Raw genomic sequence first — 15,035 nt, forward strand, 5'->3', positions numbered from 1 at the left:
TTTTTTTAAAGATTTTATTTATTTATTTAACAGGCAGAGATCACAAGTAGGGGGAGAGGCAGGCAGAGAGAGAGGAGGAAGCAGGCTCCCTGCTGAGCAGAGAGCCTGATGTGGGGCTTGATCCCAAGACCCTGAGATCAGGACCTGAGCCGAAGGCAGAGGCTTTAACCCACTGAGCCACCCAGGCGTCCCCATACAAATTATTTCTTGTTCACCATTCACAAAAGCATCTTCACCCAGCCTCCCAAGTAGATCCTCAAGGTCACGTTTCGCTTGTTCCTCTCCTCTCCTGAAGTAGACCCTGCCTCCAAGTCCTGTTGCCTTTATTTCAGAAATGTCTGTTAAATCTCACTCTTTTCCTCTATTCCTATCACCACAGCCTTCATCAGGGCTCCCACCAATTCTCACTTGGGCCAATTGAACCTGGAGGCCCTTTACTGTGGCCTGGGCTATAACTTCAGGCTATAATTTGAGCCTAGCTTCGAATTCCGGAAGGATTCTCTTTTAGGATCTTAAGGTTCATTTCTGCTCTATTATTTGGGATGAGATCATGTTTACATGTATAAACTGGGAGTAATCACATATGCTTGAGAAAGCGCGTTAGCATTTATAGGACCTCCCCCCGCCCCCTGATTCTTCCTGAGGCTGTCTTAGAAATACAGCACTATCCCCCCCTCACAGTTGTCACTGCTCCCAAGCTGCTCAACATACCTCTGCTGGGTAACATTTGCTGTCCACGGTGTGCTCAGAGCCCCAGGCATCGATGGCCCCCCAGTGAAAATGGAATTGCTTTAACCGGTAGTTGTGCTCCAGGGGTCCTCCCTCGATCACTGAAATGGCACATCCGACAATTCAGGGGACAGTTTTTCGCACCATGGAAGAACGAGGGGGAAAGGCCAGAGCTGTGGGTGGACCTTTTACATGAACTGTCGTAAGTGGAGCCCACTCAAAAATTAGACACAAGTGCATAGAAACTTGACTCCCACGCAGTCAATTCAGGTATAAGGGCGTGACCTGTGCTCTGAAAGACACTGAGATTTAACAACACTCCAAGCTACCTACAACTGTTAAAGGCCAATTTTTGACTTATTTTTATATTCTATATTTACTGTGCCCACTTTTTTTTTCTTTTTTTTCTTTTTTTTTACAGGAACATGAAATAAGTTTAAGGGTTTTATTATCAAAGTCTTGTAAAACAATCTTAGAAACTTAGAAACCAACATGGGACAGACTGTAGACAGTGAAAACCTTAGTTTTCACTGCACAAACGTGAAGCTTGAAACTCCTGTGAGAAGTTTTTAGTTGCCTAACTATGTTGCATTTCACAAGGGATTACTATGTGCATTAGACTGCTATTGCGGTAAAAGTAACACAAATGTTTTGGTTTTATACTTGAGGTCAAATAAAAAGTACATTATGAAGTAGATCTGTTATATTTTAAAAGATGTGGCGGTCCATTTAAAATGTACTACCGCCTTTGTCCAACACTGAGATGAAAGCAAATTAATAAAAGAGTGGAAAACTGAAAATCAGGACAAGAGATCACTTTCTTTCACAGATGGACTCAGGAGAGGCAGATAGCTTTCTCTGACGTAGAGGTAGGAAAAATGATTTCAGGAAAAAAATTCCCAAACACCTTGATGAAAAAGTATACGACTCTACTTCAAAATGTGCTACTTATTCACCACCAACGAGTTTCATTTGAGATCTTGTTTCTGTAATTAAAGCCTCGTCAGCCATCAGAAAGAGTGAGTGCACAGATAATCTTTCTAAGTTAAACAAAAGCTACAAAAATTTAGGCACAAGGCTTAAAGGACTATCAATTTCAAATGTTCATTTTCAGATGTAACTGTAAGAAGTCTAATTTGTCATGTCAGCAAACAAGACCACAAGTAGATCCATCACGTTGGAGGATTTTAATGACAATTAGGATATTCCTGCCACAATTAACATGCAATCAGTGCATTCCCTGTATGGCTCTTTTATTGCAATGAATCAAATTCTAGAAATACTATAAGTGCACGTACTTAATAAAGGAGAGCACACAACAGAAACAGTCCATGCCGGCTCTGGATGCAAGCCACTTTTCACGTTTGTTATGAAGCGGCAGCAGAACAGTCCGGCTGCTTGGTTACCCAATCAGATCTCACCATGCCAAGAACTATCTACTCCTTTATGGCTTTCCACAAGTTTTGGGCTGTAAATAACTAATATCAATATCAGGAGCTATGGAACCATCTGTAACCCGGAGCTGTACCCATGTGGGTTTGAGAAGAACAAATAGAGCATTAAGCAGTCACACAAAGGCACCGCGCTGCTGTGTGTATGCGGGAGGCTCCCCATGGAGGCCACGTGCAGCCACTCACCTCCATGTCTTCTTCACAATGCTCATCTCCATTGACTTTGATTCTCTTACTGAGTCACCAGTTCCCTTTGTTTTAGGGGAGCTTGGTTCCCATGGTTTCTCCTCTTGTTTCTCTTTCTCGCTGTCCTCCCCTTGTTCCTCTTCATCGTAATCCTGTGTAACTTTCACATCTATGTCACTCTCTGATTGTCCTTCCCGATGATCCATTTCCCTCTTTCCTTTTCTTCTTGCTTGTTGATTATTCTCTTTCATTTCTGCTTTTTTCTTTGCTTTTATCCTTCTTCTCCTTTCTTTGTCTCCTAGGGGATGGTGAGCGAGACAATTTTCTCTTTTTAGGAGATCTTATGCCACTCCTACTTCGTCCTTGTCCCTTTCTGCTTGTGCTTCTGGAATGTCTGTGCTATGTAACTTTTTGGTGGTATTTTGGAACGTTCCTTTTATCTTCTTTCGTTTTGGCCCTGGTTTTTGATGTGCTCCTTGGCCTTCTACCTCTCTCTTTCTGGAATGAAATCTTCTCTGTCTTGGACTTCTGGATCACTGCCTACTCCTTGACCTAGAATGTGATCTTCTTCTTGAACTGCTTCTTGATTGCCTCTGCCTAGAAGATATGGGAGCCCTCCTCTTCTCAGAATATGATCTTGACCTTGAGTTACCCATGACTGCTTTTTAAATGTGCAATAAAATGTAAATTTCTCTTAGCATATTTATCCAATCCAGTTTCATAAAATGGAAATGGGGGGACAAAAGATGCTCTCTTTCTTTTTTTATGCACTGATACTTTTTTTTTCTTAAGTAAACTACACTCATCGTGGGGCTTGAACTCACAACCCTGAGATCAAGAGTCACATGCTCTGCTGACTGAGCCAGCCAGGTGCCCCTTGTTTTTCAATTTTGGAAGAAAAATATTCAGATAAAACGAGATTTTAAAATCACCCTTCCTCAGACTTTGGGTCGTGCTGGTATTTTTTTCCCTTGAATTTGCTAACACATATTAATTAGTTCCTCTTTTCCTCCATTTAATCCAACCCTGGTGATGTCTGTCCATGGTTAAACCAATACAACAGCACAAAACCCACCCATCTCATCTAACTTAGCGATCTTTAGCATTTCTTGCATCACTAGTTGAATTTTATGTACGACTACAGCAACCCCAAGGACCAAACACATTGGCTATGTCATGCAGTGGTTGGCTATGTATCTTACTGCCTTTTGAAAATATTTCACATAATTTCTTCTTTAAAAAAAGTTTTTGAAAGAGGTGAGCAAAGACACCAATGAGAACTTTTCTTTGAGGGACAGGGGAGGTGCAGAGAATCATACCACCTGATTCACTAAATGACTAGGAGGACGGTACTAGAGCATGCTGAAATAAAAGTAAAATCATCTTCCAAAAACTTGTTTTTCTATGCCAGCTCTATACTGTGAGCTTGATTTTGGCAGATAGTCAATCTAATCTGTTCAAAGAAACTGAAGTTCTTGTCCCAAGTGAAGTGAGCAAGGTGAGAGAGGAAGGCCTTCTCTCCTATCCGCAGAAAAACACTGGCCACATACCCTGGACACTGACTGTGTGTCTCCTCCCAAGATAATGAGCAAGGCAGAGAGGAGATGTGAGCACAATGCGTGGCTGCAGGGGGAAGGGGGGCAGAACTGGTCTTCAGGTGTGTTTTGATTCCCCCACACAATACGAAATACATTTTGAAGTTCATTGCCAACATTGAAAGCTATACAATTTCATATAAAAATCCACATTTGCCATTAGACAAAGAGATGCCCCACCCATGCTGGGCACACGCTCCCGCCAGGCAACAACAGGTTGGGTGGGAGGAAGAGCCACTGATTTTAGACGGTCCTGCCAGTTCTTCACAGTTGCCGCTGCTGCTGATTCTTCCAGACTCTCCCAGCCTGGCTCACGCTCATCACCTCTGTGGCACTGCAGGTACCTCTACGTTTGTGATCTCTGGGAGGGGAGTTAGATTCCTAGGCATCTGACTCGGGCACTTCTAGCTAGAAAAATCATTAAGTCTCTACATATGGGGGTGCCTGGCTGGCTCAGTCGGTTAAACGTCTGCCTTTGGCTCTGGTCATGATCCCGGGATGCTGGGATTGAGCCCCATGTCGGGGGCTGCTCAGGAGGAAGCCTGCTTTTCCCTCTCCCTCTGCCTCTCCCCCAACTTGTACACGTGTGCATGCGCCTGCTCTCTCTCTCTAATAAATAAGTAAAATCTTAAAAAAAAAAAAAAAAAAGTCTCTACATGTGCTGAGTACTGTACCTTTATAACCTGTACACAGGGAGAAGTGAGGAGATACTCTCCTGTATGATGTGGCTAAGAGCATGTACTTTACAGGAAAAGGACCTCAGTTTGCATTTATGGGCTTTGTGTCATTAGCCATGTGGCCTGGGAGTTTCTAAGATGACTCCCAATGCCCCCTATCTCTTGCTATTCACACCCTTGTGTGATATCCTCCCCTTAGTATGAGCTAGACCTTGTAACTTGCTTCTAAGGGCAAAAGTGATAAGGATGTCACTTTTGAGATTAGGTTACAAAAAGGTGCGGGTTGCCATCTCGCTTGCCCTCTCCGGCTCTTCTTACTTGTTCGCTCTGACGAAGCCAGCTGCCATGCTGTGAGACACCCACTTGGCAAGGAAAAGGGAGTGGCCTCTGGCGAACAGCCAGCGAAGAACTGAGGCCCTGAGAGAAACTGAATCCTGCCAACGGCCACTTGAGTGAATTTGGAAGAGGATCCTCTGCCAGACGAGTCTTGAGATGAAACGCCAACACAGCTGACACCTCAATCACGGTCGAGCGCGAGACCCAGAGCAAGAGTTCCCAGGTACGTTGCATCCTGATTCCCCATCTCTGGGAACAGTTCACAGAACTTTCCGTGTCTCAGCTCCTGCCCACCTCAGGATGTGCTTGTTTTCTTCCTTCTTGCACTATACATGCTAATACAAGCATTGCTCCGCCTCGAACCTCCACCTCCTCGTGAACCGCCCAGGTGTCACCCCTGCCCGGAAGCCTTCCTCCTCCGGAGCCCATGTGAACACTTCCCTCATGGCACTTAGCGCTCTGTGTTAGCATCTCTTCAAGGCTCTGTGCCCCCACACGCTGTAAACTTCTTAAAGGCAGCGACCATCCCTTCTTCCTCTTTCTCTTCTGAGCACGTGGCACAGTGCCTGGCACTTAGAAGATCCTCAATGAAACCAGGGACTACAAAGTGTCGGTTGGGTTTGTTGATTGAAACACCACTGGTATCTTCAGCAAGAGCGAGGAAAAGGGTGGGGTGGGGGCAGCAGAAGTGTGGATGAGAGGAGCAAGTACAGTCAGCAAGAAACAGGCAGAGGAGGAAGAGAGAAGATAGGAAATTAGGAAGCAGAGTAGTCATAAGACACAGCCAACAAAGATGTACTTATTTATTTGAGGTTGCTGACATTTTGTTGTTTCAGTTTTCTAAGGTGAGAAACAAGTGAACTTATAAAAAATTAGGTAACAGGGGGCGCCTGGGTGGCTCAGTGGGTTAAGCCGCTGCCTTCGGCTCAGGTCATGATCTCAGGGTCCTGGGATCGAGTCCCACATCGGGCTCTCTGCTCAGCAGGGAGCCTGCTTCCCTCTCTCTCTCTCTGCCTGCCTCTCCGTCTACTTGTGATCTCTCTCTGTCAAATAAATAAATAAAATCTTTAAAAAAAAAATTAGGTAACAAATATAAAACACCCAGCCTAGTGTTGGGTCTATGGTGAGCAAGCTATGCAATGTTCACTCCCTTCCTTTGCTTTTAACATGGAGGTGAAGGAGCTAGCAGAAGAAGGGATGATGAAGGGAAAGGTGATACACAGGACCCATATAAATCAAACAAAACGCAAGGAAATGGCCACAAAACTGGGGGTGATGGAAATGTTCTAAAACTGGACTGTCCTAATAGTTCCACCACCCTGTGAATGTGCTAAACATCACTACATCGTTTCTCTGAAAAAGGAAATGCAGGACCAAAATTCAGAAGGAGAAGTTCAAATGTCTGTGGAAGCAAGAAATTCTTCCTGGGTTTACTAGTGATGCCCCAAAAAAGTGTAAAGGGATGTAAGATGGGGCAGGAAGCACCCTTAGGAGAACAATAGGACTCATCTCTTCCTCTCATTGAGGCCTGGTGACATAGCCAATGAGAATACTTTCAGAGGAGGTGAAATTAGAGATCATTCATGGGCCCAAGCATAATTTAGGGACCTTCCCCACAATATTTTATATCCTTCACATGCCCTCATTAAAATCACTGACTGTGTTCTATTCAGGGGAGACAAACAATAAAACAATACCCAGCAAAGGGCGGTGGTATGAGATGCTCACATACCTTCTCTTATAATCCTAATTTCTGTAGGGTCGGTGGTGATGTCCCTCTTTCATTCCTGATTTTACTAATTTAAATCTTCTCTTATTTGTTTTCTTGGTGCACCTATCTAAGAGTTTATCAGCTTTGTTGATCTTTCTGGAGAACCAACTTTTGACTTCATTGAATTCTGCTCTGTCCTTTATTATGCCCTTCTTTGTGTCTGCTTTCTTTACTTTGCTCTTCTCCTTCTAGCTCCTTAAGGTGGAAAGCTAGGTTATTGATTTGAGCAATTTCTTCTTCTCCAGTATGGGCATTTTCACATCTATTTTCCCTCTAAGCACTGCTTTTGCTGGATCCCATAAAGTTTGATATGTTTTCTTTTTGTCATGTACCTTCCCCAAACCCTTTCCTTGCACACCTTATCCTGAATTCTTCGTAAAGCGCACGGCAGCAGCGGTGCCTAGTTGTTGTTTTTTTTAATTTATAGACACTGATATTTATTAGCTCCTTTCCTTTCTACAATTAGAATTGGTTCTTTCCTGTCTTCATTTCTATGAAGTCTTTGCTCTCTTTTACTTTTTGTGTTTTGTGTTCCTTCACTCTTTCTTCCTCTTTGAATGCTATGAATTATTTTGCAACAGCATGGAGAAATTAGCAATGGAGAATAAGCAGGAAATAGGAGGCAGCCACTGAAATGTGGAAAAAGAAAGACAGAAAGTTAGGTACTTATCGAAGATTAATGGTATCTTAAAGAAAATGATTATTAAAGCAAAACAAAAAGAGGTTACCTATTTTGGTCCCTCCAAACAAAACAAATGGAAAATTAGCAACCTCTCTACAGTTTTTCTAGTATGTTTTGTAAAAACAGTGTGACACTCTGACACACCTAGGGAGGGTAGCGACAAGGAATGATTTAGTTGTCTTGGGAGATCTCTAATGAGCTATTATGAGGAAAATGCAGGTCATTTGTTTTCCATCTGAGACGCCCAAGCAAACAGGTGGATAAGAATTCTTGAATATATTAAAAAAATAAAACAGAAGGCTATCTGCCTGGAACCATCTGGAGATTAATTCACTTGGTTAAGAAACCAACTGAACAACTTCCCACAATTTCCAACTCAGTGAAGAAATCATAGATTGGAAATACACAGTCTCTGGACCCGCAAGGTCATTAGAAGGCTAACCAACATTCAGGATCTTCAGAAGAAAAGAAAGTTGCCAGGGACCTAGACAGGATTGAGACTTGAGAGGATCACTACACATCCAGAGTACACGAAAGAGAGGTGTTATTTACAGACTGGGTCTCCCCACTAGGCTAGCTGGCAGGAGTAATGGTAGAACTCGACAGAGACAAGTAAAGCTCATCATCGTACAAGACAGTCATCTGGAACATAGGAATGTACGTTGCTATTTTGAAGATTTCTGGAATCCTTATATACAATGTAATATTACAGGCTTCCAATTGAGATTGGGGGTACACTACAGGGTTTTGGAAAAAATAAGGAAAGATACTAAAGAATCTGGGCTGAAAAGGAGTAATTACTTTCTTCTTGGTTTGTGAAATAGAAGTAAGATGGCCAAGGTTGGGGGCCATGTCATAACCCCGGGAGAAAGAAGAAAATGGGGAACATAGAGACACCTAAGCTCTTAAAGACAGACCTGAGCACTTCCTGGATCACCACAGAGAAGCAGGTCAAAGGGAAGAGAACTAGAGAGAGAGAATTCCCAGGGGAGGAGCAGTCAGTTTGCAGCTGGGCCAGAGGGCCCTGTCTAAGTATCAGAGCATCACTAGGAGAATGCAAAGAGAACCAAGATACAGCTGAGAAACCTAGAGCCAGGGTAGATACAGAAGGGAACACTTCTATTTATGCTTTAGGTCACACTTTTTACTTCATTCATTCACACTTTCACGGACCCATCTCCTCATATTCATCGGAGAAAACTAATTGCCTAAAGGGTTTCTCAGTCTTGGCTCTATTCATATTTGAGGCTGGATAAGTCTTTCCGATTGCTGTCCCATGTACTGTAGTTCTACCTCACCAGTTTTTCTCCTCTTGACCCACAAGATGTCAATCACACCGCCCTTCCCCCACTCCGCAAGTGTGACAACTGAAAATGCCTACACTTGTTGCCAAGTGTCCCAAGCCCCGGGGGAGTGAGAGGGGGCAAAACTGCCCCTGGCTGATAGCCACTCTTTAAAGATACACAGTTTCAACTATTAATTATTTCAGACTAAGATTACTTGATACCATCAAATTTGGTTGGAAAAAAGAAGAAATGGAGAAAAGAAACCTACATAGAATTAATCACATTCTGTGTTCAACAGACACTAAAGGTTTCAGGTCAACTTTGAAATCATTCACATTAGTTTATATCTGGGTAGACTGAAAACCAGAGAAGATTCAAAAGCAATATAACATTTGGATCTGAAAATCTCTTTTAAATTGTGTTTCTGTTAAACTAGGTAACATTGTTTAATCAACAAAATTAACATGACTTTCCATTTTTCTATGTAGAACTGGTTGCTAAGACTATAGCCTCATACACACATGAATATTCTTTTTGTCCCATTTCAAAGGTATTGCAGTCTGCTCAGTTAAATCTAAATTGTAATACTACTTAATGTAAAAGAGTCTTGTGAAGTCACCAAGCAGAGAAAATTAGTACATGTTCAAAGCACACAAAATAAACTTCAGGCAAAGCTTTTATTTCAAAACCTATCTCCTTTCTATACAGAGAGATATACACACTTATTAATAAATATTATCTATACTACAGAAGAAAATGTTCAGAAAAACTAGACGGGATTTTTTTTCATATGTTCAAAAAGCTCAGTGCAGTTGAGTCCCACGCCACTGCTCAAAGAGGAAGCAGCGTGGTGTGGCCTGTGTGGCTGTCCCTTTAACTCCAGACAAGACCACAGGTCGGGCTCTCACCTGACTTATCTGTAGAATCTTCAAATTCCACCAGGAAAGAGTACCCGTTATTCCAGACGTGGAGGCAGGTGGTCGGGTCGTAAGAGATGGTGAGCGGTTTTAAGCCAGGATCATAGACGCTGTCCCTCCAGCGGATGTTGATGGGCGACTGGCGCTCGCCCCCCGGGACCAGGTCCACGGTCTCCCACAGCGGGTGCACTAGGAGAAAGCACAGGGGGCCATCGTCAGGACATGCGCTCTCTGGGATCACACACCAGGCTAGTTCAGGGCTGTGGTGTGCCGAGGGGATGCAATCCAAGTCTCAGGGACGAGCCACTCAGGGGCTCAGGGGCCAGACGGAAGCGGGACAGAGGCCGCTCAGAGAGCGCCTGGCACTGGAGCCACCAGCCTGCTGCTCTGCCAGCCAGGAGCGCTCAGTCCATCCTCTCCTCTCACCTAAACTAAATGGTGCCCGGTCTCCTGAGGACAGGAAGACGCGGGCAGACCAGCACCACGTGGAAGGAGGCTGTTACCCAATGCGTTTCTTTTCCTTATTGATCATTTTCTGAGCCCCAACCACCAGACCAGGTTCACATACAAATACAAATTAATCAAACTTTCAACTGAAACTTTCCAATGAAACTTTCTTTCCAACAAAGGCCAGAGGGAGAGAGGAGGGAGAAGTTTTGGAAAGCAAGTGTTCACCAGAGTGATGAGGGAACAGAAGGCTAGCTAAGGACAAAGCACAGAGGACACCCTGCAACCCCCACCCCCCACTCCTGGGTGGGACATGTGGGCCATTCTTCCAGGAAGCTCCCAACTGTCTTGATGTTAATGCCTTGCTACAGGGAAAAACAACCTGAACTTGACAATGGCAAGGCCTCCAGTATCCTGTGAGCCTTTAGCATAAGAAAGTTCTTTTGAAAACCTCCCTTTCCCTTACCTCCCTCAACTCCCAAGTATATAACCAGCCACCCCTGGCAACCCTGGGGCAGCAGCTCTTCCTGTCCAGGTCCTGTCCCAGTACTTTTAATAAAACCACCCTTTTCCACCAAAGACCTTCAAGAACTCTTTCTTGGTTGTCGGCTCCAGACCTAACCTTTTATGAAAAAGCTTTTCATAAAAGTTTTTATAAAAACATAAGTTTTTAATTTCTTGTCTAGTAGAAATAAAGTCTGTAATTTAGCTCACAGTTTTGAAGATTTCTGGATTATTTATACAATGCAATATTACAGGCTTCCAACTGAGGTGAGGGGAACACTCTAGGGTTTTGGAAAAATGAAGGAAGGTACCGATGAATTTGGGGAGGAAAAGGAGTCACTACTTCTTAGTTGGAGATAGGCTAACCTTACGAATAACACTCCCAGTCATTTCACCAGTTAAAAAAAAAATGGGGCTTTGGCGGGGAAGGGGAAAAGCAGAGAATTACAATCTGGGACAAGCAAGCTATAGCAAAACCATAGACAAGTGCAGAGAACGAAGGAGAGGAATGCTCTTTTACAGAGGAAAGGAGGAAGCCGAGAAGGCTTTTAGGAACACAAAGTCCACAGAGTAACCTGGGAGCTGGAACTGTAGTGGTTTCTCACTGCCCAGGTTGTAACTGTGTCTCACTGGCCGGGCTCTGGCTGGGGCAGAAGGGAAGTGCTCCCTCCTCGTGCTGAAATAGTAAAGGTGCAGCAGAAGGAGTATCCACGTGCAAAATCAATTTCTTCCTGTTGAGTTTGCAACTGACAAGGAGCGCTCCCACTCCATTACAGATTTAGGTGTGCGTGCACAATCTGTCCCACACAGACGCCACCCACCACTGACACTGATTTCCCACGAAGAATCAAGCACCGGGTGTTCCTCGTAAGTCTCTGAGAAATCAGGACTTCTGGTAACACCGACAGCTGCTGAGACATCATGCAAGATGGATGGAACGACATGCATGACTCGGGGTGCTCCATCCTCTGCCCCTTAGAAGTACCCCAGATGGGTAGAACCAGAGCAACTGGGAAAGTGAAAGATTTATGAATTGAGATAAATCGTTACCAATGACCCTCTGGGCCTCACCCCACCACGAAGAGTCTAAGGATTTGTAAGTGATGAGGCAGCTGTGACTCAGTCGATCTCCCATGTGTCTGGTGGGGTCCCTGACACTCCACTGTCCTTCTTTTTTTTAAAGTTTGTATTTATTTAATTGAGAGAGAGAGAACACAAGTGGGTGTGAGGGGCAGAGGGAAAGGGACAAGCAGGCTCCTGGCAGAGCAGGGAGCCCGATGGATGTGGGACTTGATCCCAGGACCCCGAGATCATCACCTGGGCCAAAGGTAGATGCTTAACTGACTGAGCCACCGAGGAGACCTGAGCCTCCACTTTTCATAAAAAAAAATTAAAAAACAGAAACTTACCACTGGTTTACTCCTACAGAGAAGGCATCTCCTTGAGGTAGCTACCCCAAATCCAAGAAACTGGAAATTCAAGATCTTAGCCTTGTCATTTCTGGAAATAGTGCCCAGACAGAATAGACAAAGCTCTTCAGAAAGTTGCCACAATTGTGATTCTCCATGGAGGGAACAATTCTGCTCCCAGGGGACCTTTAGGAACATCCGGAGACTTTTTTTTTTTTTTTGGTCACAACTGGAATTGGGTGCTACTGACACCTAGAGGGTAGAAGCCAGGGATGCAGCTAAACATCCCACAATTCACAGGACAGGCACCCACAAGTGTTGGGCTGGCAGAAAGAAAGGGCTACTTAAGATGGCGAAAGTTCCCGCCACAACACCTGAGCTCGGACAGGAGAACAAAGACCCAAGCAGGAATCTGAACCACCACCCCCCCCCCGCCCCCCGCCTCGCCCCGGGCTCCCGTGGACCAATGGGACCCTGACAAGCGGGAATCTGAGACCCCCGCCCCGTGCTCCAGTGGACCAATGGGACCCCGACGAGCAGGCGAAATACCCAAATAAGGGAAACTTGCCAAAAGACCCCTGAACTCCCCTGGAGACCCCTTAAAAGCCCCCTTCTCCCTGCCTTGGGCGCGACTTCCGCCACTCTGCTTTCCAGAGTCGCAGAACCTCGCCCGAGGGTGCCCACCTCCTCCCGGCGCAACTTTCCCGGCTCCCCTTCTCCTGAGCCCTGAAACTTCGCCAGACAGTGCCTTTAATAAATCTTGCCTTGCACCCACTTTGCCTGGTGTCGTGTTTATCTCGCCGGAAAAACTACAACAAGAAAGAACTGTCTGACCGCAAATACCGATAATACCAAACTTGCGAAATCTTGGTCTAGAATTAAAAGCTACAGGCAAACACAAAAGAGTATTCTCTTTTTCTTCTCTCATATAATGCACTACTCCCATCTCTAGAGAGGTCTGAACCCGATGTTTTTGGTATTTTCCCTTAGTGTAAAAGAACTGGTGAAGATTAAGAACTTGCTATAGAGAAGAACGACAACTTTCCGTTTCATAAATCCTGAGTGAAAAATCCATATGAATGGGTACAATACAGTCACAGTCAGATTACAATTCACATTCCTTGCAGACAGGAGCCATATCTTCCTCCCCTTTTTGTTACCTTGTAGTGCCTTATTCAATATATGTCCTTTAATTTTACTATTGATTATCCATCCGCTATTGTTGGGATAAAAAGCTGTATTTAGTTATTTGTGTGATATTTTTTAAACTTCTAGAAAGCCCTAGAACAGCCCTAGAACACTTATACTATTTTTTTTATTTTTTAAAGATTTTTATTTATTTATTTTGACAGGCAGAGATCACAAGCAGGCAGAGAGGCAGGCAGAGAGAGAGAGAGAGGAAGAAGCAGGCTCCCGGCTGAGCAGAGAGCCCAACATGGGGCTCGATCCCAGAACCCTGGGATCATGACCTGAGCCAAAGGCAGAGGCCTTAACCCACTGAGCCACCCAATTGCCCCCACTTATACTATGTTTTGTTCTAATTTTTTATTTTAACACAGTTAACACAACAGTGCAATATTAGTTTCCAGTGTACAATACAGTGATTCAACAATTCCATACATTATCTTCTGCTCATCACAAGTGTACCCCAAATCCCATCACCTGTTTCCCCCACCCCCACCCACATCTCCTCTGGCAACCACTGGTTTGTTCTTTAGAGTTAAGAGTCTGTTTCTTGGTTTCTCTCTCTCTCTCTCTCTCTCTCTTTCTCCTTTGTTTCTTAAATTCCACATGAGTGAAATCATACGATATTTGTCGTTCTCTGACTAATTTCACTCAGCATTATACTCTCTAGCTCCATCCATGTCACTGCAAATGGCAAGATTTCATTCATTTTTACACTGAATAACATTCCATTGTATACACATACCACTTCTTTTTTTTTTTAAAAAAGATTTATTTATTTATTTGACAGACAGAAATCACAAGGAGGCAGAGAGGCAGGCAGAGAGAGAGGAGGAAGCAGGCTCCCCGCGGAGCAGAGAGCCCGATGTGGGGCTCGATCCCAGGACCCTGGGATCATGACCTGAGCTGAAGGCAGAGGCTTTAACCCACTGAGCCACCCAGGCGCCCCCACATACCACTTCTTTATCCATTCATCTAGTGATGGACACTTAGACTGCTTCCATAATTTGGTTACCGCAAATAATGCTGCAATAAACAAAGGGGCTCATGTATCCCTTTGAACTAGTATTTTTGTATTTGGGGGGTAATTACCAGATCATAGGGTAGGTTCCTTAACGCTTTGAGGAATCTCTGTATCAGTTTCCACAATGGCTTCACCAATATGCATTCCCACCAACAGCACAAGAGGGTTCTTTTTTTCTCCACACTCGCTAACACTTGCTGTTTCTTGTCTTATTGATTTTAGCCATTCTGACAGGTGTGAGGTGGTATCTCGTTGCGGTTTTGATTTGCATTTCCCTGATGCTAAGTGATGCTGAGAATCTTTTCATGTGTCTGTTGGCTACGCATGCGTGTTCTTTGGGGAAATGTCTGTTCATGTCTTCTGCCCATTTTTTAATTGGATTATTTGGTTTTCTTCATATTGAGTTGTATATGTTCCTTGTATATTTTGGATACTAACCCTTTAACAGGTCATTTGCAAGTATCTTCTCCCATTCTGTAGGCTGCCTTTTACTTCTGTTGACTGTCTCCTTTGCTGTGCAGAAGCTTCTTATTTTGATATAGTCCCAATAGTTTATTTTTGCTTTTATTTCCCTTGCCTCATGAGACATGTCTAGAAAAACATTGTTATGGCCGATGTTAGAGACATTACTGCCTATGCTCTCTTCTAGGATTTTTATGGTTTCAGATCTTGCACTTAGGTCTTTTAATCCATTTTGAGTTTATTTTTGTGTGTGGTGTGAGAAAGTGGTCCAGTTTCATTCTTCTGCATGTAGCTGACCAGTTTTCCCAACACCATTTGTTGAAGAGCTTTATTTTCCCCATTGCATATTCTTTCCAGTTTTGTTGAAGATTAAT

At 44.0% G+C, this 15,035-nt stretch overlaps 1 protein-coding gene and 1 pseudogene across 2 annotated transcripts in view; both read right to left on the reverse strand.

Moving 5' to 3' along the window:
- CA5B (carbonic anhydrase 5B) overlaps positions 1-15,035 on the reverse strand; it is a 57,007-nt gene that overhangs the window by 9,904 nt on the left and 32,068 nt on the right. For both annotated transcript variants that reach the window (XM_047714942.1, XM_047714943.1), the window contains 2 exons: positions 9,622-9,819; positions 712-830 (listed from right to left, as the gene is read on the reverse strand). In XM_047714942.1, the coding sequence (XP_047570898.1) occupies positions 712-830; positions 9,622-9,819 (317 nt within the window). The remainder of the gene's footprint in view (positions 1-711; positions 831-9,621; positions 9,820-15,035) is intronic.
- Positions 838-4,477, reverse strand: LOC125091376 (serine/arginine-rich splicing factor 11-like; annotated as a pseudogene).

This window comes from Lutra lutra, chromosome X (genome assembly GCF_902655055.1).
Source record: "Lutra lutra chromosome X, mLutLut1.2, whole genome shotgun sequence".
NCBI lineage: Eukaryota > Metazoa > Chordata > Mammalia > Carnivora > Mustelidae > Lutra > Lutra lutra.